This window comes from Tursiops truncatus, chromosome 15 (genome assembly GCF_011762595.2).
Source record: "Tursiops truncatus isolate mTurTru1 chromosome 15, mTurTru1.mat.Y, whole genome shotgun sequence".
Classification (NCBI taxonomy): Eukaryota; Metazoa; Chordata; class Mammalia; order Artiodactyla; family Delphinidae; genus Tursiops; species Tursiops truncatus.
This window is the reverse complement of record NC_047048.1, coordinates 36852640-36878034: the sequence shown is the minus strand read 5'-3', so window position 1 is coordinate 36878034 and position 25395 is coordinate 36852640. Positions and strand designations below refer to the sequence as shown.

Sequence of the window (25395 nt, the reverse complement as noted above, 5' to 3'; positions counted from 1 at the left end):
CCCGATCTGCCAGTTCCCCATTGTTTTCAGCTTGTGTCTATTTATATTTTAGCATTCTGTTTTTTGTTAATTGTACAAGTGAATTTTTTTTTTTTTAATAAATTTGGTTATTTATTTTTGGCTGTGTTAGGTCTTCCTTGCTGTGCACGGGCTTTCTGTAGTTGCAGCGAGCGGGGGCTACTTTTCGTTGCGGTGTGCGGGCTTCTCATTGCGGTGGCTTCTCTTGTTGTGGAGCGCAGGCTCTAGGTGCACGGGCTTCAGTAGTTGTGGCACGCAGGCTCAGTAGTTGTGGCACGCAGTCTCTAGAGCACATGCTCAGTAGTTGTGGTGCACAGGCTTAGTTGCTCTGTGGCATGTGGGGTCTTCCCGGACCAGGGATCGAACCTGTGTCCCCTGCATTGGCAGGCGGATTTTTAACCACGGCGCCACCAGGGAAGTCCAAGTGAATTGTTCTTAACATCCCTTTTGTTTCAGGCCACGTTTGCAGCATTTTTATAGGTAGCAAATGTAACACCATTTTCTAGTGAGTTCTGCATGAAAAAACTGTCAGTTAGCTCCTTGGGAAATGGCAATTTAAATTTACTACGTGGTCCTGATAATTTTAAGAAGGAAATACCTCAGGCGCTAATGGAGGGCCCATTTTGGAGATCTGGGCCAAATGTGTGCAGTTAGGCTTGCTGCTTCTGCCTCCTCAGCTGAGGAGGACTGGCCTTTGAAATCATGGCCTTACTTGGTTTTTTGGTAGACTTTTGATGTAAGTATACTTACTTGAAGATGTACGTATAAGGTCATTCTGTATGTTTCAGAAGTCAAAACTTGCCTCATAGAAGCTTATTTTGGTGTGAAAGTTGCTGATCAATTAGGGAAATGTTAATTTGTTTTATTGGCTTTGTTTTGTAAAAAAATAGGTTTTCGTTCCCAGTTACAGATATGTGTAAGTTATTATGTGTGAGCTGCTGTGGTTCCTTCGAGGGTTTGTTTGTGGCTTCAGAAGCCCTGGCTCTGGTGCCCAATCAAGTTCTTGGCCTCATTCCTCTGGTCCTCTGACCTTGGTCTGCTTGCTTGACTTCAAGCCTGCTTTTCTGTTGGAGAGGCATCCTCACCTGTGAAAGGAGGAACAGCAGGGACTGACTGCTCCACTCTCTCCACGTGTGGCTGCTAAAATGAAACGAGGCGCTGGCGTGAAAGTGCTCTGTCCCCTGTAAATGACTACCTGTATGTGAGGTCAAGTGATGCTGAAACTTCAGTTAGAATTTTGGCAGTCAGGTGAGGAGAAGTTTGCTTTCGTTTGCATACTTGAGTGTGGCTCGGATGGAGAAGGTTTCCTGGGTTAGCCTTGTGTCAGATCTGTTCTTGGTTCTTGCCCAAGGTGTGGCTTGGAGCAGCAATCCACTTTCCACTAGTAAAATGGAGAGTTGTTAGAATTTGTGCTTCTTGTGACTTATGCATTTTCCTATTTTAGCAAGCAGATGTTTGTTTAAGTGAATAATAAAGCTAAACTGTAATGGTGGCATTTAGGAAAGGAGTAGAAAGCATGTTTCCTCTGCTTCACAGAACTTCTCGGCCTGCTTCTGGCCTTGAGCTTTCTAGTGAGGCCTCCTCTGGGATGTGCCCTGAGCTTCCTTTGGATGCACTTACCACGCCCAGGACATCCCCCTTCCTGCCTCAGGGCAACCTCTGCTTCCCTCACGGCCCCCTTAACAGGCAGAAAGAAGGTCAGTTGTGACAGCATGCCCGTAACCTTTGGAAAGGATTCTTGGAGGAGCTATTTGTCTTACCGACCATGGAAATCTCCACCTGGAGTGATGAGCATGGACCAGTAAGGGAGTGAACAGTACTGGCATTTTACAGTTTTTTCACTTCAGAAAAATAAAATTTCCATTATATTTGAGAAATAATCACAGCCTAGCTGTGGGAGGTCCCTTTGGCTGATTACTTACCGCTTTCCAGTTTCAATTTTAATGGATGGAGAACTTTGCTGTGGGTTTGGGAGGAAAAGGCTTGTGGAGGAAAGGAAGTTCTCATTTGGCTTCTCTCCACACAAATATGTCTTTTCTTTTTTTATAAGAATAGACTCTTGCCAACTTCAGTAAAAAATAAATTTTTTTGTAGTACATGTCTGAATTAAATTTTTTTTGAGTTGGTAAAGGGAAAGTAGCAATGGTTTAGTGCCAGTGCACCAAGCATCTTGCATTTTTGTTGCTTAGCTTTTAAATGTGTGCAGACACTGGGGTTTGTTGTTCAAACAGCGTGCTTAGCTAGACAGAAGGTAAGCTGCAGATCAGAAACCAGTGGATCTGCTTGATACCAAAATAAATGCTCCTCTGGCCCTACCATGTGCCCAGAGTGGCCTGAGGGCACACTTGAGACTGGATTCACAGTCTTTGGAAACACGGGCCAGGAAACAGCCCTCATGCCCTTCCCCGTTTCGCCAGTTCACAATCTGGATGATTCTGGGTGAACTAGTGCGTCTCAATTTCTCGGTCTATAAATGGGGATAATGCTAGTGCCTGCCTCACCGCAATAAATAATGCTGTGAAGCCCTGCATGGCTGAGTAACAGGCTTCTCTTAGGGAAAATGTGCCTGGCTGCGAGGTCAGGGGAGCTGCAGGCTGAGTTTGAACAGGTGGACAGGGTGGGAGGAGGTCACCTGTCGGGAGGTAGGGGGTAGAGGTCCCAGGAATGCCCTGAAGTTGCTGCCCTGGCAGGACAGTTGGGCTGAGGGGATGCCTGAGGTGGAGGCAGAGTCAGACCCTCCGTTTCCATTGCTGTCCGTTTCCCTCCCCCACCCAGGTACTTTGTTCCACAGAGTCGGGGGAGCCAGTCCTAAGATGCACCGTCTCCACAGTCGGGTGGTGTCACCTGGCTTTACTGTGCTTGTGCTTAAGAATCAGTGAATCAGTGTACAGAAAGTATATTTTTCATAATCTGGGGCCTGCCTGTAGCTTCTAGGTGTTTTTAAAAGACATCTTATGAGGTACCTCACCCCGAGGCGGTCGACCTTTGGGAGAAGGTTGTCCTTTAGGGAAGAAGGGTGAGCCAGCAGTCAGGAGACCCGGTTTCCCCACCCAGAGCCCCTGTGTCCAGTTCAGCTGGGGGCAGCGGAGAGGTGCTCAACCTGCCTGAACTTCAGGTTCCTTACTTTCAAAGTGGGTCCGGTATGCCAGCGGCTGAAGCTGCACTTAATTCAGGGGCGAAGGAGTCTGCCGTGCAGGATGACTGGGGTCCTGGGGTGCCCGAAGTCAGGGCAGTTGTCTCCCTGGCGGGCTCTGCTTAGCCCTTGCCTCTCGGAGGCCCCGGGCTTGGTGTGGCTTCACCTACAGTCTGCACTGCGGTCACTCTTGTCCTCCCTCACCAGGCACTTGGGCCAGGCCTGGGCGGCTGGGTGAAGTCCCTGCTTCCTGTACCCTCTGAGGGCAGGGGGACACATCTGACCCTCTCGAAACCACCAAGGCTGGAGCTCTGTGGCTCTTGTGCCCAGTCTGATCCAGTACATGACGACTGTCATCCCAGTGTCCCACCTGGGTGGGGACGTCAAGCTCTGTGAAAGCCCTCAGACCTTGTTGGGAGAAGAGGAGGGAAGCTAGGACATTCTCCCACCTCTGTCCAGTACACACCACACTCCTCATGTGATGCTACGTATGGGGAATACATAACAACCATGACACGTGGTCCTGTTGTGTGACACAGGCCCCCCCCCCCCCCGCCCCGGTCACAGTAGGTCAGGAGACCTGTGGCCCAGGCCACTTCAGAGACCATGATGTAGCCATGCAGGACAGAGAGGAAAATACCTGTAAACCAGAGGTTCTGGGTGAATGATTCAGTTCAGAGTTGTACAGATGGCATTTGCTTCACATCAAAGATGTGAATAGATAGTATGGACAAGTAGGTAAGGTAACAGTTGCGTTTTGGTTTGAAGGCTGAGCTAATTTTCAAGTACTTCCTTGACTTTTAGTGTCAACAGCAGTGTTGTTTCCATGGTGTCTCGTGAACGTCTGGAATTGTCTTGTGCCTGCCAACCATACATATTTCAGGATTTTCATTTCATGTAGTACGTTGTGTCTTGTTTTGGTGATACAAAGATACAAGGATAGCAGAGGGGTGATTTCAGATAGCAGAGTCACAAATGTGAAAAACAGCTTTGTCCTGGATGGTGGTGTGCAGTTTATCACATCAAGTAATGGCAGTGTTCTTACCACTGAAGAACCACGTGTGAAATGCTGGGAGAAGACGACGTTCCTGGCGTCTGTGGTTTGGGTGGGAGATCAAGAATTACCTACAGAAACATTAGGAAACCATCATAGTATTCGATGAGGAGGGCATATGTTTTAGTAGGAACACAGGGATTGTAGTTGTGTTTTTCTCATTCGTTTGCAGGAGGAACAAGAAGTCTTGGAGGGTGGCTGGCCCTGGTCTGCATGTGGAGGGCGCTGAGGGGGACCCGGGACGGGCCCTAGAGACAGATGGAGCGACTAATGCCCAGGAGGGATCCTTGTGGGAGGCCCGCAGCTCTCGGGGCAGCAGCAGGCCCAGGGGAGGCATTTGGATTTGTCTGTTGGGTGACACTCTGACTGGGAATTGGCTTGCTTGACGTCTTCCCCTCTGCGTGGCCCTGGTAGGGAGGGTGTCCCCTGAGCCACGTCTGGCTGTTCAGCATGTGACACGGATGTGTGTGTTATGAGAGGCACGGAAGCACCTCTGGGAGCCTTGGCATCGCACCTCCCGTCTGGACTGACCGCGACCTGAGGGGGCCGTGTTGGGACCACATGGTGTGTGCCGCCCCTCCCGGGCTGTGCTCTCTGCTGCGCCAGGAGGTGCCCCGAGCTGGGGTGGGGGCAGGGGCGCGTGGCCACAAAGACACCAGGAATGCCCTTCTAGTCTAGAGCAGGTGGAGCCGGTCAGGGAGGCCCGTGTGTCCCCTCCTGCTGGGATGGACATTTCTGACGCCCTTGAGTTCGGCGGGTTTTCCGTCCCTCTGGGATTTTGATATATCGCTTGGAAAGAAGTTCGGCAAGCTCCAGAGGAAGGCTCAGGACGGGATTGTATGCTGTGATGGACTGTGACTACATCCTCTGCGTCTCCCCTAGTTAAGTCACAGCATCCTCCGGAGTCTTGAGCCCTGCCACTCCCTGGCTGGTGGCACCAGGCAGTCATTGAACCTATTTCCTCATCTGTCACAGACTGAGGGGGACGTTGAGATCAAGTTCCCTCTAGCTTCTGACTTTTGTGGCTCTGGTGTCATAAATACCAAAGCAGCCTTGACACGGTGGCAGCCACCACGATGTCATGTGTCCCAGGAGGACAATGCCCAGGTCTGGAGTGTGAGTCCGGGGCTCTGGTTTGGCTCCTGCTGCCCAGGGACTGTACGGCTTTCCCGCCTTCAGAGCCTCCGTTTCGCCGTCCTGAAAAGAGGTGACTGCACACCATGGGGACGGAAGGGAGCAGGCGTTTGGACGTGCTCCATGGGGCTGTGCACCTCTGTGTCCCTCACATCCAGGCCCGCGGGCACGGTGGCAGGGTGGCAATGTGTTGGGTAGGCTGCTCCACCTGTGTCTGGGCTTCCCTGGCGGGCAGATGGGTGGTTCTCTGCTGCTCAGGTGTTGGGAGGGTGCATGTGGAGGAGGGCGGGCAGTCTAGCTTGTCCGGAGTGGATGGATGGATGGGCAGTGGAAAAGGTGGACCGAGGCCATGCGTCTGTGTCCCTCAAATGTGAGCCCGGGAGAGTGGCTGCGGCGGGGTTGGTGGTCTGGGAGACCAGAGAGGGGGTTGTTAGAATCATCTTGCTCAGAGGTGGTGTGGAGCTGGCCTGGGAAAGTGGCAGCAGAAACGGGAAAGGGGAGAAGCCAGGTGGCCCCTGAGCGGCTAGAGGACTGTGGCTTGAAGTGGGTTATGAGGGAAGGCACTGGGTCCCAGGGGCCTGGGTGGGCGAGGGGCAGGGCAAGCTGTGGAGCCCCCAGCCTGTGCCGCGTCAGTTCCCAAGCTCTCACTGAGCCTTTGCTGTGTGATGCCTGGTGTGGCTCTTCCTGCTTTCACAGAGCTCGCTGCGGGGCTCCCATTCTTGTGCATCGTTTCTCTTCTGGTTCCTCGGATACTGACGTCTCACGGTGCAGACTCTCGCTAACCCTCTTTATGGCCTCAGAAACACAGACACAGGTAGAGTGTTGACTTCGGCCCTGTGCTTTTGGCTGGGCACACACCCACTCCCACCCCCAGGGAGAGCCCCCACGCCCACTCAGTCTTGTTCAAAATTGTCTCCCCCCCTTACCTTCCTGCTGCTTCTGTCCTCTTTGCTTGCTTCTCTGTCTTCCCCCTTCGGTCATCACTGTTTTTGTCTGAACTTTTCCTGGGTCACCATCTCGTTCTACCAGTGTCTCTGATCCTGCTTCCTGGTTTTTTTTCTGCTTGAGCTGCGGCCCTTGAAGGAGCCTGAGGTAAAGCGGTGATGCCTCTCTCTTCTCTTCCTTATCTGAAATTTCAGGGATGTACCAGGTGCCATGTTCTCCTTCCCTCCTAAAGTTTTGTGATTTTACTTTACTTTTAAAAATCATTCAAGGTCTAGAATGACTAGCATCAAATGTTAGAAATGGTTGCCTGAGGGTGATTTGCTTTCTTTTCTGAAAGTTCGTTTTGCTTTATTTTCCTCTACTGAGGACATACCGTTTTTGAAATGAGAGCAGGAGAGGCTGAGCATCTGTGCAGCTGACCTCTGGCGGGGGGAGAGTGGCTCGCTGCTCCGCAGTGTGGTTGGCTGCCTCATGGGCCTCCACGGAGCCACTTTTACTGTTGTACCTTCTTTCACATCTGCTGGTTTGGTGTATTCTGTGTGCTACCCCTTAGGTCCTTTTCAGCTCAGTGACGCTTCCATTCTGTTTTTCTTCAATGTTCATCCTCCGTGTCTCAGGTCACCAGTGTTGTAATACAGTGAAATTTCATAAAAGCCAGCAAGACGTTTGCCTTATAGAATTTTTAACAATGTGTGTGTGTTACTTTCAAGTATATTGACACCAGCGTGAGCTGGCAAAGGTAAACCTGAGCTGTGACTGTCAGCAAGTTGCCATTGTTTTGGAAAAAGAGAGTTTAGTGAGGGTTTTGTCAAAAGTTGAGAATGACACTGAAATCCTTTGTTGTGGGTGGTGCAGAGGTAGACAGACAGCCCTTCCTCAGATGAGTACACATGAGGAACTGTGGGCTCCAAATCAACCAGAACTTCTTTTGAGAGTGGAGTTTATTTATTTATTTATTAAATATTTATTTACTTGGTTGTGCCAGGTCTTAGTTTCAGCATGCAGGATCTAGTTCCCTGACCAGGGATCGAACCTGGGTCCCCTGCATTGGGAGCAGGGACTCTTAGCCGCTGGACCACCAGGGAAGTCCCGAGAGTGGAGTTTAAACAGCACTCATAACCCAGTCTTCAGCTCATAACAAAGCGTCTCTGACCTACTAGAAATGGAATGAAACCGATTATCCCTGCAAATGTGCTCTAAGTTGCCACACCTGTTGAAAACATCTCCGGATGTGCTAAGCTCATTAATTAGGTCAGGGTTTGGTTTGGTTTGGTGAGGAATGGACAAAGTCAGACCACGTGTTCAGTGCGTCCTTTGCCCACCCTGGAACTCAGAGATCCTGAGGTGCAGTTCTGTTGTGCCTGTGGGATGGGAAGGGAGCAGCCGTGAAACGCTTTAAACCTGATTATGTCTTATTCTGTAACAGTGTGTTTAGGACCGTGAAGGTTGAACATTCAAATATAGTGCTGGCCAGTGGCACTTTCTGCGGTGATAGTAAGGTCCTGTGCTGTCCAGCACAGGAGCAGCTGGCCACATGTGGACACTGACTACTAGAAATGAGACTGGTATGACTGAGGAACTGGGGTTTTTATTTTATTTAATTTTAATTAGTATTTAAATTTAAATAGCCTTGTTAGTGGCTGTCTAATTGGGCACTACAGCTCTGATGAACAGTGATTTCTGTTACCCACTCGTGTCGCTTTATGAAGGTAGCTCACTGCTAGCCTGATACACCTTTCCACATGAGAGAATCAAACGCATTCCATGTAGCCGAGTAGTTTTTTCTGCATGTATGAAACATTCTGCTTTCTGATAGCTGACTGATGGGATCAACTGTTTTCAGAAACTCATGTTGATGTAATTACATGGACCCACAGTGCACAAAGACACAACAAGGTGTAAGAGGGGAGACTGACTCCCCCCCACACCCCCTGCCCCATACCCCAGGCAGCCCCTGCTCTTGTGTTTCTTCAGGGATAGTCTTTGCAAACATATGTGGAATAACGGACTTTTACTTTTTCATTTCTTTTATTTCTCATGATTGTCTTTCATCCCCTTTGGAGGCAGAGCCCTGTCAAGGGGGTGAGGGAAACGTGGCCCTGAGCCCCAGTGTGCACATGGCTGTCCAGGGCCCCCACCAGATTGACAAAGAAGCGGATCTTTATGGAAAAGTTCACGATTATCTCATTAAGAAAGCATTTAACAATAATCTGTATTTGTTTAGCTTTTCCTTTTTAAAGTACTTTTATTTTTATGATATTCTTTTCACCCTCGTTGTTCAGAGTTTGCAGATTTCTCACCATTGGATGGTCCTGCAGTTCCGTGAAAAGAGAATGCTGGTTATCACAGGGATATGCTGGGGAGTTCCCCTTCCCTCTGAGAGGAAGGAACTGAGATGGGTGGGAGGTTTGGGTCAGGTCGTAAAATTGTTATCTGTGACCTTTACCTCTGGTTTATTGCCTGCATTCTCCTGGGAGCACAGAGTTCTCAGTCCCGGCCTGGCGTTTGGGCCCCCATGCTGTACTTTACGTGCTCTCCCCTCTTGGCGGGTTTTTCAAGGACTTGTCTTGAGATTAGGAACTGATGCTTTAAGAGCATTTGTGGGTTGTCGGTCACTCTCAGAACACCAGATTTTGTTGGTGGAAAGTGATCAGGAAAAAGGAGTTTTAAGACCTTTTTTTTTTGGCCGCACTATGCGGCATGTGGGATCTTAGTTCCCTGAACAGGAATCGAACCCTTGCCCCCTGCAGTGGAAGCATGGAGTCCTAACCACTGGACCACCAGGGAAGTCCCAGGACTTTTAAAAGGTGCTGAGGTATCACGTGGTCCATATTTAAGTATTGATTGTACCTCAAAGAAGGTAGTGTCTTATATACATTTAAATGTTTTCTTGAGTTTGAATTTCAATTTATTTGAAAAAATTTAACCTCAAACCTCAATTGAGAAGGAAAGATGCCATGTGGTTTTAGTTCACAGTGGGAAAGGAGCTGTGTGCTTCGGCGGGACCTTGTCCTTGTGCTCTAGTGGTGCCACATAAATGCTCTCCTTTTACTCACTGTTTAAACTTTTCTCTCGAGAGTCAGAGGTCAGGGCAGGACAATGTCACTCACTGGTGGAGCTGGGGGCGGGGCCCGGGTGGGCCCCGGGGCAGCCCGCTTTCCGACACAGATGGCTATATGGTTCTTTCTCTCGAAGGAGCTGACGGTGGCGGATCATCAGCTGGAAATGGGTCCGGGGTTGCCCCCGCTGCCCCTGCAGGGGGCTCTCGCTCCTCTTCCCGGAACTTAGGGTCTTCAGGCGGTGAGAAGGAAGAAGGCAAGAAGGTGCGGCGTCAGTGGGAGTCGTGGAGCACGGAGGACAAGAACACCTTCTTCGAGGGGCTGTACGAGGTGAGTGGGTCCTGCAGCCCAAGGAGGCGGCTGAAGCTCCTGGCTTCTTACCCCTTGCCTGTGGGTCCCCAGGCACAGGCCTTGACCTCTGACCTTGGCCCTTTACCTCCTCACTGTGACTTTCAAAGCTGTTACTAGTGAGGTGGCTGTTAGGAAGTGTTTTCGTTTGCTTCTTTTCTTTTCTAAGATTCTCTGAAATACGTTCTGGTCTGAAGAGTGGTGCCCTTCCCTCTGGGCCTTCCTCTCACAGCTGAGTGGGCCGATTCAGGAGGGATGTCGCCGAGAGGGAGGGGCCAGGGGACACTTGCCACATCAGTCAGAGCAGCCAGCACAACCCAGAGAGACATCACAGCTGACTGGGGACAGAGTGGCAAGTCCTAAACATAGAGAAGCTCCTCCCCCATCCCACAGCCCAATGAAACGGCCGTGCTCCCTGCCAGCCATCTTTACTTCCGGGTTTTGTTTCTCCACATCTTTGTAGTTATAGAGAACATACTTTTTTATTAACGTTAAATGCATTTTTCATGGTGTTTTGTAGTTCTTTTGCTCAGTATTTTTTTAATGCTTATAAATATTCTGCTTCAGATGAAGGCAACTATGACCCACATGCTCACTGCCTGTTTTTTGTAAATCAAGTTTTATTGGAACACAGCTCAGCCTCTTCACTTGTACATTGTCTTTGACTACAGTGTGGTTCCTGCAGTACCTGTGGCCCTGCAACACCTAAATATTTACCCTCTGGCCAGTCCTTGTTCTACTTAACCATTTTCGTATTGTTGATTGTTGTGGTTCCTTCTAGATTCTGTTGTAAATAATGCTACCATGGACATCTTTGTGCACATTCCATATTTTAGACTTCTTCTTTGGGATGTAGTATCAAGAGTAGGTTACTTGGTCAGTGAGCCTTATTCTTTTACTAGTGAACTAATTGGAGTGATAGAAAAGTCTAGCCAAGCCTGTGAAACAAGGCTCAGAGGAAGGAGGCTTTGGAACTGAAGCCATGGAGTGTTCATAGATCAGGAGACACCTGACTGTGGGCAGAGAACAGGACGCAGAGCCGAGTTCAGAGCTTTCCCGTGGCTGGCCTGCCCCATTCCGGGGTCGATGGTTCAGTTCTGCCCTTCCTGGATAGAGGAGGCCACGTGTTGGTGCTGCCTGACTCTGTTGTCCGAGGAGAGAATGAAATGTCCACATGAGGCTTGTTCCAGTAGACGCGAAGTCATTCAAACACATTCAAGTGTGTTCCTTTTCTTCCCTGGACAGTTCTAGGGTAAAGTACAGAGGCTGTTCTTTTATAGATTATATGCCCAAATGGTGCCTTCTTTAAGCTGTTTGTTAGGCATAGAAGACTTGTGATTCCTGGAGGGTCCTCAGAATCAGCAGCCATTGCTGACTCTCACCTGAAATAGTTACTGCTTTGGTGTGGCCCCTCTGTCTTGGGGAGAAAGTGGGCTCTGCAGGCAGTCTGGCTACTCAGTTGCAGGAGCGTGGGGGAGACATGGTTGTTGATGAAAAGCAGAAGAAATCCGTGTTAATGACCTGCCCTTACCTTTCTTCAGGGGAATTAGTTCATTCCCCTCTCATCGGGCTAGGCTTCTTGTTTTAACTTTTCTACCAGGTAGGTGTTTTGAGGTCTCCTGAAATCCTTGCTTAATAATAATAATAATTAATAATTGGCTATTCAGGTCACTTAATGCTTTCTACGGTTGGTACTATTGGTGTATCCCAAATTGTATGTGTGTGTATGTATGTGTGTGAGAGAGAGAGCAAGAGAGCGCATGCACAAGTGTGGGCTTTATGTCTGTTGCTGCGTGTGTCTGACCAAAACTCAGTGGGGGGGGGGGGGGAGGAGAGAGAGAGAGAGAGAGAGAGAGAGAGAGAGAGAGAGAGAGAGAGAGAGAGAGAGAGAGAGAGAGAGGGAGAACGCATGCACAAGTGTGGGCTTTATGTCTGTTGCTTCGTGTGTCTGACCAAAACTCAGCGGGACTCTGGTGGGGTGATGACCGGCTGGTCAGCTAGGGCATATGTAACCACGAGCATCTTCACCCGTGGGGCGTGGTGCTCAGCACAGGCCTCTGCAGTGTTGATGAGGGTCTTCCCTGCCTTTCTGATGCACTCTCGTCTGACTGAGCTATGCCTCAAGTGAAGAGACCCAGCACAGAGTAGCGCAGAGGGGCAAGACCGAGCATTGAGCAGCTCTCAGAACTGAACTGGGAGGGAGCCGGAGGGACTGGATCAAGCCTGACTGTGTGCAGGGACTCCCACGGTGTCACTGGGCCTCTGCCTGTAACCCCGTGTGTTGGGGGTGACATTTCTGTGCTTATTCTCTCCTGCTTCAGGTGCTCCCCAGGGGCGAGAGTGCCTCCCCAACCCCTCCTCCATGCTAGTTAGGACAGTTCTGGGCACAACTCAGCTTGGCTGGTCCCATCCCAGACTCCTCCCTGTGGCCAGGGGTAAAGGTTGTGACCCCCATGACAGGGAGCTGGCGGGAAGACCAGTGGGATGAACGCCTGGACCAGCGTGGTTGTCCTCAACATCCTCTATACTCCATTTCACAAAGCCTGTTGCCAACTTTTCCTTTTCCCTTCTTACGTCTGTCTGTCCATATTGCTGTCCAGTCTTGATTCCTATCTTACTCGCAGCCGCGTGGCCAGCATCTTCTGCTTGCTTTTCACTGGGTCGATAATTGCTGGAGGCCTCATCTCTGCTGTGCTTCCCCTCCCGTGTTCTGTCTGCACTTCCCAGTGTCCCACAAATCCAGCTGCTGGGCATCTCCTGTTTCCTGCCATCTCTGTGACAGCTGTACGAGTACTGCGAGTTCTCATTTCAGTCTTTGAAATGTGTGCTTCACCTCCATATAGTTTTCTCTTTCAACTTTGCCTTTTTCACTGTTGCTGTTGTTGCCACCACCCTTTATTTACCTAGTTCATGGCTAAGTATAGAAATGCAAAGAAGTCCCCCCTAAGGGGCTGGCAGTCTTACTGGGAAAACGTAACAGGCACAGAAGAAGTGGGACTCTCAGAAGGTATATGCTGACAGATGCCACAGGAGTTCAGAAGGCAGCGTCCTTTGAGAACGTGGGATGAGGAGTCGCAAAGCCCAGATTCTAGTCCCCATCTGGGCTGTCAGGTCACCTCTGGGTTCGTTAACTCAGCTATGAAACGAAGTCCTGAGATTTAGAGGCTGTGTGTGTTTGTTTGCATCACGGTTCTTGGTCAAGAGCTGAGGGGAGTTTTGTGGGAGAGGTGGTGCCTGAGCTGGACGCTGGAGGAAGGCACTTTAGGTGCAGCTCTGCCTTGCTCTGGTTCACCTGCCATTGCTTCTTTTAAAACAATGAGTGAGCTTTCATTCTTTGAGGATTTTTACGCTTTGTTTTGGCTGCACTGTACGACATGTGGGATCTTAATTCGCTGACCAGGGATTGAACCCGTGCCCCATGCAGTAGAAGCGTGTAGTCTTAACCACTGGACTGCCAGGGAAGTCCCATAGCACTTTTACTTTTTGACCTTAATTTTTTTTTTTTTTTGTGGTACATGGGCCTCTCACTGTTGTGGCCTCTCCCGTTGCGGAGCACAGGCTCCGGACACACAGCCTCAGCGGCCATGGCTTACGGGCCTAGCCACTCTGCGGCATGTGGGATCCTCCCGGACCGGGGCATGAACCCGTGTCCCCTGCATCGGCAGGCAGACTCTCAACCACTGCGCCACGAGGGAAGCCCTTGACCTTAAATTTTGAAACGATTTCAGAGTTGGAAAAAGCTGCAAAAAGAGTACAGAGAATGCTCACATGCCCTTTAACCCGCTTTCCTGACACCCACGTAACTGCAGGGTGACCGGCAAAATGAGGAGAGTTAGTGTAATGTCATCAGTATTTGCACTGATGTCCTATTCTGGTTCAGGACCCCACGTTGCATTTGGTTGCCATGGCTCCTGGGTCCTCCCACCTGGGACAGGTCCCTCAGTATTCCCTTTTTTTCCTGGTCTCTCACGACCTTGACATTTTTGAAGATTCCAAGTCTGTTCATTCATAGAGTGCCCCTCATTGGGCTTACCTGATGTTTCCGCACGGATAAGTTCATGTTTTGTGTTTTCTGTCAAGAGTACTGTGGGATTGCTGTGCATCCTTGGTGCATCCTGTCCAGAGTGTGCAGTGTGATCTGTCTCAGGCCTGGCTGTGTGAACCTTGATCACTGCATTCAGGTGGCATCTCCCAGGTTCTCCACTGCCAAGTCTTTTTTTCTTTTTTTTTTTTTACTTTGAGACTATGTAAATACCCTGTTTCTCATGATTCTTTCTCCCACTAATTTAAGCAACCATTGCCTCTTCTTACCTGGAACAACTATTACTGTGGTGTTTACCCAGTGATGACCTTCTGATTCTGTTATTCTTTCTACATTTATTAAGTGGAAATCCCATGCAAGGAAAAGCTCTCCCTTCTCCTCCATTTATGTATTTATTCAATTATTTCTTTATACCTGTATGGACCCAGGGATACTTATTCTCTTCCATGGGTCATAATCCATTCATATCATTGTGATTTTGTTGCCCATATTGTTCTAGATTTGCCCACTGGGAGCCTCTTCAGGTTGGCTGCTGTGTCCTTCTAACATGTTCCCCTTATGCTTTGAGCACTTTCTCACTTTCTGGCACCACAAGATATTCTAGACTCACCTGGTATTTTCCCTGCCCCAGACCTGGCATTGGCCATTTTTCCAAGGAGCCGTGGTTCCTTTTGGAAAGTGGGATTTAGAAACCAAGATCTGGGTACCAGAGGTGCTCAATGCTGCTGGGGTGCCGTTACCTCCAGGTCCTTCCCAGTGCTTCCTGCTGGCTTGGTTTTGATAAAAGTATCAGTAGTTGATGAGTAGTATCAGTAGTTGGTTCTCGTTGCATCAGTACCAGAACAGCACTGATGGGGACTGTTCTCTGGAAAATAAATTCCATTCTGAAAATCTAAGATGTACTCAGCTTTTGCATGGAGGTGTTGAAGGAAGGCCCACAGATGTATTCAGAGCATATTCTGCATGATTCTCTTAATAAACATTCATATTTGTTATCCTTGTTCAAACATAGAATACCTTTTGTATGATCAAATCAGTGAAGCTGTTTCTGAATAGTTGATGTGTTGTTTTATTTTAAGATGCCAGATGTACAGCACCCTGAGCTCCTCCATCCTTGTGTTGTGTCTTCTGATTATTGTCTTCGTGGGGGTATGTCATTTCATGGGCTCTAAAGAACTCTGGAGATTAAGCCCTTTGTCTAAGTCATGAGCTTCATGTTTCTACTGCTCCGGGGTCCTTGCCTCATTGGTATCCACATGCTATGATAGTTCTGTTGCTGCATTATCCATTATTCTAATTGAAACCTGAGGTTCTGGGGAAGCCAGGTTGAAGTTCATGCACAAGTAGGAGCCATGAAGGATACTTGCTTAACCACAGCAGTCCCTTTTCTCCCTTTTCAGGAAGTGTCTGCATTGTACAGAAGGCTGCCTTGTTGTAACCTCGTGTTGTTTTTTTTTTTTTTAACGTCTTTATTGGAGTATAATTGCTCTACAATGGTGTGTTAGTTCCTGCTTTATAACAAAGTGAATCAACCATACATATACATATATCCCCATATCTCCTCCCTCTTGTGTCTCCCTCCCACCTTCCCTATAACCTCGTGCTTTTTTTTAAAGTTAGCTTTATTATCGCCCTTTGTGTTATTTTATAAAGTATAAGACAATCTAGTTTTTTTTTATAAATTTATTTATTTATTCATTTATTTAATTTTTGGCTGCATTGGGTCTTTGCTGCTGCACGCCGGCTTTCTCTAGTTGCAGTGAGTGGGGGCTACTCTTTGTTGCGGGGCACAGGCTTCTCATTGTGGTGGCTTCTCTTGTTGCAGAGCACAGGCTGTAGGCGCGCGGACTTCAGTAGTTGTGGCTCACGGGCTCTAGAGCGCAGGCTCAGTAGTTGTGGCGCACGGGCTTAGTTGCTCCGCAGCATGTGGTATCTTCCCGGACCAGGGCTCGAACCCGTGTCCCCTGCATTGGCAGGCAGATTCTTAACTACTGCGCCACCAGGGAAGCCCCTAACCTCGTGCTTTTAATGTGGACTTTCTTTTCCAGCATGGGAAAGACTTTGAAGCGATTCAGAACAACATTGCTCTGAAATACAAGAAGAAAGGCAAGCCCGCCAGCATGGTGAAGAACAAGGAGCAGGTCCGGCACTTCTACTACCGCACGTGGCACAAGATCACCAAGTACATTGACTTCGACAATGGTGAGTGCCTAGGCTGGCTTCCTGGGGCCAGAGGCGGGGTGGCTTCTGGTCCAGGAGCGTGGCTTCCGCAAACCTGCAGGCCACACCTTCTGGCATTATTCTCACCCAGCCACACGGCCTGGGGTGTTCTCACCTCTGGTGCTTTGGCTGACAGGAGACCTCGTAACTGGTGGTCAGGCTGAGTTACAAGGAAGCCTGTGGTGTCTGAGTCCCTGGCTCGCTCCCCCCTGGGAGGGAGGGCACCGTGGTCCAGAATCACACCTCCCCGTTGCCTGCCCTTCTCCCATGGGAGCCCCAGTGGGGTGAGGGTCGGGCAGGGCCTGGTGTGCGTCGGCCCGGGTGGACGGCTGGCGTTCCAGGGCTTTTCCCAGGCTCTTTTTCCAGGCTCTGTGTTTGAGTCCAGTTTGCGTGGCTCCATCTTTATTTATTTATTTATATATTTATTTTTCTATTTTTTTTTTTTTACATCTTTATTGGAGTATAATTGCTTTACAATGGTGTGTTAGTTTCTGCTTTATAACAAAGTGAATCAGTTATACATATACATATGTTCCCAAATCTCTTCCTTCTTGCATCTCCCTCCCTCCCACCCTCCCTATCCCACCCCTCTAGGTGGTCACAAAGCACCGAGCTGATCTCCCTGTGCTATGCGGCTGCTTCCCACTAGCTATCTGTTTTACATTTGATAGTATGTATATGTCCATGCCACTCTCTCACTTTATCACAGCTTACCCTTCCCCCTCCCCATATCCTCAAGTCCATTCTCTAGTAGGTCTGTGTCTTTATTCCTGTCTTACCCCTAGGTTCTTCATGACATTTTTTTTTCTTAAATTCCATATATATGTGTTAGCATACGGTATTTGTCTTTCTCTTTCTGACATACTTCACTCTGTATGACAGACTCTAGGTCCATCCACCTCATTACAAATAGCTCAATTTCATTTCTTTTTATGGCTGAGTAATATTCCATTGTATATATGTGCCACATCTTCTTTATCCATTCATCTGTTGATGGACACTAGGTTGCTTCCATGTCCTGGCTATTGTAAATAGAGCTGCAATGAACATTTTGGTACATGACTCTTTTTGAATTATGGTTTTCTCAGGGTATATGCCCAGTAGTGGGATTGCTGGGTCATATGGTAATTCTATTTTTAGTTTTTTAAGGAACCTTCATACTGTTCTCCATAGTGGCTGTACCAATTCACATTCCCACCAACAGTGCAAGAGGGTTCTCTTTTCTCCACACCCTCTCCAGCATTTATTGTTTCTAGATTTTTTGATGATGGCCATTCTGACTGGTGTGAGATGACAACTCATTGTAGTTTTGATTTGCATTTCTCTAATAATTAGTGATGTTGAGCAGCTTTTCATGTGCTTCTTGGCCATCTGTATGTCTTCTTTGGAGAAATGTCTATTTAGGTCTTCTGCCCATTTTTGGATTGGGTTGTTTGTTTTTTTAATACTGAGCTGCATGAGCTGTTATATTTTGGGGATTAATCCTTTGTCTATTGATTCGTTTGCAAATATTTTCTCCCATTCTGAGGGTTGTCTTTTGGTCTTGTTTATGGTTTCCTTTGCTGTGCAAAAGCTTTGAAGTTTCATTAGGTCCCATTTGTTTATTTTTGTTTTTATTTCCATTTCTCTAGGAGGTGGGTCAAAAAGGATCTTGCTGTGATTTATGTCCTAGAGTGTTCTGCCTATGTTTTCCTCTAAGAGTTTGATAGTTTCTGGCCTTACATTTAGGTCTTTAATCCATTTTGAGCTTATTTTTGTATATGGTGTTAGGGAGTGATCTAATCTCATACTTTTACATGTGCCTGTCCAGTTTTCCCAGCACCACTTATTGAAGAGGCTGTCCTTTCTCCACTGTACATTCCTGCCTCCTTTATCAAAGATAAGGTGACCATATGTGTGTGGGTTTATCTCTGGGCTTTCTATCCTGTTCCATTGATCTATCTTTCTGTTTTTGTGCCAGTACCATACTGTCTTGATTACTGTAGCGTTGTAGTATAGTCTGAAGTCAGGGAGCCTGATTCCTCCAGCTCCGTTTTTCGTTCTAAAGATTGCTTTGGCTATTCGGGGTCTTTTGTGTTTCCATGCAAATTGTGAAATTTTTTGTTCTAGTTCTGTGAAAAATGCCAGTGGTAGTTTGATAGAGATTGCATTGAATCTGTAGATGGCTTTGGGTAGTAGAGTCATTTTCACAATGTTGATTCTTCCAATCCAAGAACATGGTATATCTCTCCATCTGTTTGTATCATCTTTAATTTCTTTCATCAGTGTCTTATAATTTTCTGCATACAGGTCTTTTGTCTCCTTAGGTAGGTATTCCTAGATATTTTATTCTTTTTGTTGCAATGGTAAATGGGAGTGTTTTCTTGATTTCACTTTCAGATTTTTCATCATTAGTGTATAGGAATGCCAGAGATTTCTGTGCATTAATTTTGTATCCTGCTACTTTACCAAATTCATTGATTAGCTCCAGTAGTTTTCTGGTGACATCTTTAGGATTCTCTATGTATAGTATCATGTCATCTGCAAACAGTGACAGCTTTACTTCTTCTTTTCCGATTTGGATTCCTTTTATTTCCTTTTCTTCTCTGATTGCTGTGGCTAAAACTTCCAAAACTATGTTGAATAAGAGTGGTGAGAGTGGGCAACCTTGTCTTGTTCCTGATCTTAGTGGAAATGCTTTCAGTTTTTCACCATTGAGGACGATGTTGGCTGTGGGTTTGTCATATATGGCCTTTATTATGTTGAGGAAAGTTCCCTCTATGCCTACTTTCTGGAGGGTTTTTATCATAAATGGGTGTTGAATTTTGTCAAAAGCTTTCTCTGCATCTATTGACATGACCATATGGTTTTTCTCCTTCTGTTTGTTAATATGGTGTATCACATTGATTGATTTGCGTATATTGAAGAATCCTTGCATTCCTGGAATAAACCCCACTTGATCATGGTGTATGATCCTTTTAATGTGCTGTTGGATTCTGTTTGCTAGTATTTTGTTGAGGATATTTGTATCTATGTTCATCAGTGATATTGGCCTGTAGTTTTCTTTCTTTGTGACATCCTTGTCTGGTTTTCATATCAGGGTGATGGTGGCCTCGTAGAATGCGTTTGGGAATGTTCCACCCTCTGCCATATTTTGGAAGAGTTTGAGAAGGATAGGTGTCAGCTCTTCTCTAAATGTTTGATAGAATTCGCCTGTGAAGCCATCTGGTCCTGAGCTTTTGTTTGTTGGAAGTTTTTGTTGTTGTTGTTGTTTTTTGCGGTACGCGGGCCTCTCACTGCTGTGACCTCTCCTGTTGCGGAACACAGGCTCTGGATGCGCAGACCCAGTGGCCATGGCTCACAGGCCCAGCCACTCCGCGGCACGTGGGATCCTCCCGGACTGGGGCATGAACCTGTGTCCCCTGCATCGGCAGGCGGACTCCCAACCACTGCGCCACCAGGGAAGCCCCTGTTGGAAGATTTTTAATCACAGTTTCAATTTCAGTGCTTGTGATTGGTCTGTTCATATTTTCTGTTTCTTCCTGATTCAGTCTTGGCAGGTTGTGCATTTCTAAGAATTTGTCCATTTCTTCCAGGTTGTCCGTTTTATTGGCATAGAGTTGCTTGTAGTAATCTCATGATCTTTTGTATTTCTGCAGTGTCAGTTGTTACTTCTCTTTTTTCATTTCTAATTCTATTGATTTGAGTCTTCTCCCTTTTTTTCTTGATGAGTCTGGCTAATTGTTTATCAATTTTGTTTATCTTCTCAAAGAACCAGCTTTTAGTTTTATTGATCTTTGCTATCATTTCCTTCATTTCTTTTTCATTGATTTCTGATCTGATCTTTATGATTTCTTTCCTTCTGCTAACTTTGGGGTTTTATTGTTCTTTCTCTAATTGCTTTAGGTGCAAGGTTAGGTTGTTTATTCGAGATGTTTCCTGTTTCTTAAGGTAGGATTGTATTGCTATAAACTTCCCTCTTAGAACTGCTTTTGCTGCATCCCATAGGTTTTGGGTCTTCGTGTCTCCATTGTCCTTTGTTTCTAGGTATTTTTTGATTTCCTCTTTGATTTCTTCAGTGATCACTTCATTATTAAGTAGTGTATTGTTTAGCCTCCATGTGTTTATATTTTTTACAGATCTTTTCCTGTAATTGATATCTAGTCTCATAGCATTGTGGTCGGAAAAGATACTTGATACAATTTCAGTTTTCTTAAATTTACCAAGGCTTGATTTGTGACCCAAGATATGATCTATCCTGGAGAATGTTCCATGAGCACTTGAGAAAAATGTGTATTCTGTTGTTTTTGGATGGAATGTCCTATAAATATCAATTAAGTCCATCTTGTTTAATGTATCATTTAAAGCTTGTGTTTCCTTATTTATTTTCATTTTGGATGATCTGTCCATTGGTGAAAGTGGGGTGTTAAAGTCCCCTACTATGAATGTGTTACTGTCGATTTCCCCTTTTATGGCTGTTAGTATTTGCCTTATGTATTGAGGTGCTCCTATGTTGGGTGCATAAATATTTACAATTGTTATATCTTCTTCTTGGATCGATCCGTTGATCATTATGTAGTGTCCTTCTTTGTCTCTTCTAATAGTCTTTATTTTAAAGTCCATTTTGTCTGATATGAGAATTGCTACTCCAGCTTTCTTTTGGTTTCCATTTGCATGGAATATTTTTCCATCCCCTCACTTTCAGTCTGTATGTGTCTCTAGGTCTGAAGTGGGTCTCTTGTAGACAGCATTTATATGGGTCTTGTTTTTGTATCCATTCAGCCAGTTTGTGTCTTTTGGTGGGAGCATTTAATCCATTTACATTTAAGGTCATTATAGATATGTATGTTCCTATACCCATTTTCTTAATTGTTTTGGGTTTGTTATTATAGGTCTTTTCCTTTTGTGTTTCTTGCCTAGAGAAGATCCTTTAGCATTTGTTGTAAAGCTGGTTTGGTGGTGCTGAACTCTCTCAGCTTTTGCTTGTCTGTAAAGGTTTTAATTTCTCCATCAAACCTGAATGAGATCCTTGCTGGGTAGAGTAATCTTGGTTGTAGGTTTTTCTCCTTCAACACTTTAAATATGTCCTGCCAGTCCCTTCTGGCTTGCAGAGTTTCTGCTGAAAGATCAGCTGTTAACCTTATGGGGATTCCCTTGTTTGTTATTTTTCCCTTGCTGCTTTTAATATGTTTTCTTTGTATTTAATTTTTGACAGTTTGATTAATATGTGTCTTGGTGTGTTTCTGCTTGGATTTATCCTGTATGGGACTCTGTGTGCTTCCTGGACTTGATTAACTATTTCCTTTCCCATATTAGGGAAGTTTTCAACTATAATCTCTTCAAATATTTTCTCAGTGCCTTTCTTTTTCTCTTCTTCTTCTGGAACCCCTATAATTCAAATGTTGGTACGTTTAATGTTGTCCCAGAGGTCTCTGAGACTGTCCTCAGTTCTTTTCATTCTTTTTTCTGCTCTGCAGTAGTTATTTCCACTATTTCTTCCAGGTCACTTATCCGTTCTTCTGCCTCAATTATTCTGCTATTGATCCCTTCTAGAGTATTTTTAATTTCATTTATTGTGTTGTTCATCGTTGCTTGTTTCATCTTTAGTTCTTCTAGGTCATTGTTAAATGTTTCTTGTGTTTTCTCTATTCTATTTCCAAGATTTTGGATCATCTTTACTGTCATTATTCTGAATTGTTTTTCAGGTAGACTGCCTATTTCCTCTTCATTTGTTAGGTCTGGTGGGGTTTTATCTTGCTCCTTCATCGGCAGTGTGTTTTTCTGTCTTCTCATTTTGCTTATCTTACTGTGTTTGGGATCTCCTTTTTGCAGACTGCAGGTTCGTAGTTCCCGTTGTTTTTGGTGTCTGTCCCCAGTGGGTAAAGTTGGTGGGTGGGTTGTGAAGGCTTCCTGGTGGAGGGGACTAGTGCCTTTGTTCTGATGGATGAGGCTGGATCTTGTCTTTCTGGTGGGCAGGTCCATGTCTGGTGGTGTGTTTTGGGGTGTCTGTGGCTTTATTATGATTTTAGGCAGCCTCTCTGCTAATGGGTGGGGTTGTGTTCCTGTCTTGCTAGTTGTTTGGCATAGGGTGTGCAGCACTGTAGCTTGCTGGTCGTTGAGTGAAGCTGGGTGTTGGTGTTGAGATGGATATCTCTGGGAGATTTTCGCCGTTTGATATTACGTGGAGCTGGGAGGTTTCTTGTGGACCAGTGTCCTGAAGTTGGTTCTCCCACCTCAGAGGCACAGCACTGACTCCTGGCTGCAGCACCAAGAGCCTTTCATCCACACGGCTCAGAATAAAAGGGAGAAAAAGTAGAAAGAAAGAGGATAAAAGAAAATAAAGTAAGGTAAAATAAAATAAAATTATTAAAATAAAAAAATAATTATTAAGAAAAAAAATTTTTTTTAAAAATTTTAAAAAACGGACGGATAGAACCCTAGGACAAATGGTGAAAGCAAAGATATACAGACAAAATCTCACACAGAAGCATACACATACACACTCACAAAAAGAGGAAAAGGGGAAAAACTAATAAATCTTGCTCTCAAAGTCCACCTCCTCAATTTGGGATGATTCCTTGTCTATTCAGGTCTTCCACAGATGCAGGGTACATCAAGTTGATGGTGGAGATTTAATCCACTGCTCCTGAGGCTGCTGGGAGAGCTTTCCCTTTCTCTTCTTTGTTCGCACAGCTCCTGGGGTTCAGCTTTGGATTTGGCCCCGCCTCTGCATGTAGGTCGCTGGAGGGCGTCTGTTCTTCGCTCAGACAGGACGGGGTTAAAGGAGCCGCTGATTTGGGGGCTCTGGCTCACTCAAGCTGGGGGGAGGGAGGGGTACAGAGTGCGGGGCGAGCCTGCGGCGGCAGAGGCTGGCATGACTTTGCACCAGCCTGAGGCGTGCCATGTGTTCTCCCGGGGAAGTTGTCCCTGGATCCTGGGACCCTGGCAGTGGCGGGCTGCACAGGCTCCCCGGAAGGGAGGTGTGGAGAGTGACCTGTGCTTGCACACAGGCTTCTTGGTGGCGGCAGCAGCAGCCTTAGTGTCTCATGCCTGTCTCTGGGGTCCGCGCTGTTAGCCCTGGCTAAGGCCTGTCTCTGGAGCTCCTTTAAGTAGCGCTCTTAATCCTATCTCCTCGAGCACTGGGACACAAAGAGGAAAGAAAAAGTCTCTTGCCTCTTCAGCAGCTCCAGACTTTTTCCTGGACTCCTTCCCGGCTAGCCGTGGTGCACTAACCCCCTGCAGGCTGTGTTCACACCGCCAACCCCATCCCGGTGCTCCGACCGCAGCCCGAGCCTCAACCCCCAGCCCCGCCTGCCCCGGCGGGTGAGCAGGCAAGCCTCTCAGCCTGGTGAGTGCCGGTTGGCCCTGATCCTCTGTGCGGGAATCTCTCCGCTTTGCCCTCCGCATCCCTGTTGCTGCGCTCTCCTCCGCGGCTCCGAAGCTTCCCCCCTCCGCCACCCGCAGTCTCCGCCCTCGAAGGGGCTCCTAGTGTGTGGAAACCTTTCCTCCTTCACGGCTCCCTCCCACTGGTGCAGGTCCCGTCCCTATTCTTTTGTCTCTGTTTATTCTTTATTCTTTTGCCCAGCCCAGGTACATGGGGAGTTTCTTGCCTTTTGGGAGGTCTGAGGTCTTCTGCCAGCATTCAATAGGTGTTCTGTAGGGGTTGTTCCACCTGTAGATGTATTTCTGATGTATCTGTGGGGAGGAAGGTAATCTCCGCGTCTTACTCTTCCGCCATCTTCACCTAGATCCGTGGCTCCATCTTTAATTCATTAGTCTAGGTCATCGCCAGGTGCGGTTCTGACTTCCTGCTCAGAGCACCTCTGTCCTACGGGGAGGAATTGCTGCCTCCTGTGTCCGCACGCCAGGAGAATCCTGTGTCTGTGTCATTCCTGCTGCTTCTCTCGTCGATCGGTCTCTCCACATGTGTGCTTCCACTGACTGCACTGATTTCTGACACACCCTCCAAATAACATCAGTTCTGATCCAGATTAATCGTGGTTGCTGTGGTCACGTTACTCCCCTTTGTACCTTTGTCTGTACCCTGCAGGTGTTCTCTTGGCCAGTCAGTGTGTCCTGGCCTCCCCCCGCTGACCCATCTGGCTCTCTTCGCTGGCTTTCCTTTAGGTCGGGATGCCAGGGCCAGGGATTCCTCCTCTGGCCTTAGAAAAGCCCAGAGACAGTGATTCAAGCTGTCTTTTTCTGTAAAAGGTCAGATGGTGAATATAGATATTTTTGGCTTTGGGGTTTTATGGTCTTTATTGAAACCACTTCACTCTGCTTTCTAGCTCATTGTGGATAATACATAGAGGAACACATGTTGCTGCATTTGCCTGTTTAAAAAGAGAGCCCTTGGGCCAGATCTGGCCTGCGATTTGCTGTCCTCTGCCCTGGAGAAGTCCTTCCTCCCTGCCATCGGCCAGCACTAGGCCTCTCAGGGACTGGGAGGTCCCAGGGTCTGGTGATGGTTGTTATGGTCACTGCATTTCCCATCTGCTTCTGTCTTTTTTTTTTTTTTTTTTTTGGCCACGCCACGTGGCTTGCAGGATCTTAGTTCCCTGACCAAGGACTGAACCCCGGCCCCAGCAGTGAAAGCGCAGAGTCCTAACCACTGGACCGCCAGGGAATCCCCATCTGGTTCTGTCCTACGACACTGTCCCCTGAATGTATTTCCCTTTGAATCCTTGGGGGCACCTCTTACTCACCTATCAGTGTTTCTGGTTCTACTCCGAGCTTCTCAGATCTGTTCTCACTACCTGGCCTGCCTTGGTCCTGCCCTAGACCAGTGCTGCTGGTCCTGCCCTTCGTAACCCAGCCTTTGAGCTGTGAGATCCACACAAAATGTTCATCTGCCCGGCCGCTCCCTTGCCTGAGCCCCCTTCCTCTGCCCCACCAGAGACCCGCACCATGACCTGCCACGGCCCCGGCAATGGAGTCACCTGCCTCCTTACGTGCACTTTCCTTCACACCTTGACTCCTGCCACACTCCTGCCACTCCCACCTGGTCGTCCTCCCTAACCTGTTCACCAGGACTCAGCTCCTGTGTCAGTTGTCCCAGAAATCCTCCCCTGAATCCTCTCTTGTCCCCACTGCCGCCTGTGGTTGGGCACGTGGCATGCTCTTCCCTGGAGGTGCCTGTAATGCGCTTGATCGGGTGGAGGAGAAAGCCCCGGCTCGGCAGTGGAGGCCCTGGCCCCTGTCCACTCCAACGATGCGGGGAGTGGAGGTCCAAGTCCAGGCAGCATCCTCTTCCCATTGTACCCCTCTCGCTCTGTCTCCTGACTTTTGTCTGCCTTACAAGTACTGTTTTCACACCACCTTTTCATGTCGATGTAGAATTTCTCCATGTGTTTGTTTTTTAAATGACATCTGTTTTAGTTTTTTCAGTATTAGTAAGTTTTCTTAACCTAATGCTTGGTGATCAGTTCTTTAATTAATTAATTAATTAATTTTTTTTATTTGG

General features: G+C 47.3%; 1 protein-coding gene across 7 annotated transcripts in view; it reads left to right on the top strand.

Annotated features, from left to right (window-relative positions):
• The window catches only part of CRAMP1 (cramped chromatin regulator homolog 1), a 68015-nt gene that overhangs the window by 3350 nt on the left and 39270 nt on the right, over nucleotides 1–25395 (top strand). For 6 of the 7 annotated variants that reach the window (XM_033840065.2, XM_033840063.2, XM_073792454.1 and 3 more), the window contains exons 3-4: nucleotides 9480–9673; nucleotides 15782–15935. In XM_033840065.2, coding sequence (XP_033695956.1) covers nucleotides 9480–9673; nucleotides 15782–15935 — 348 coding nt within the window. Of the gene's footprint in view, nucleotides 1–9479; nucleotides 9674–15781; nucleotides 15936–25395 lie in introns of those variants that run through there. The other variant, XM_073792455.1, reaches the window with a different exon arrangement.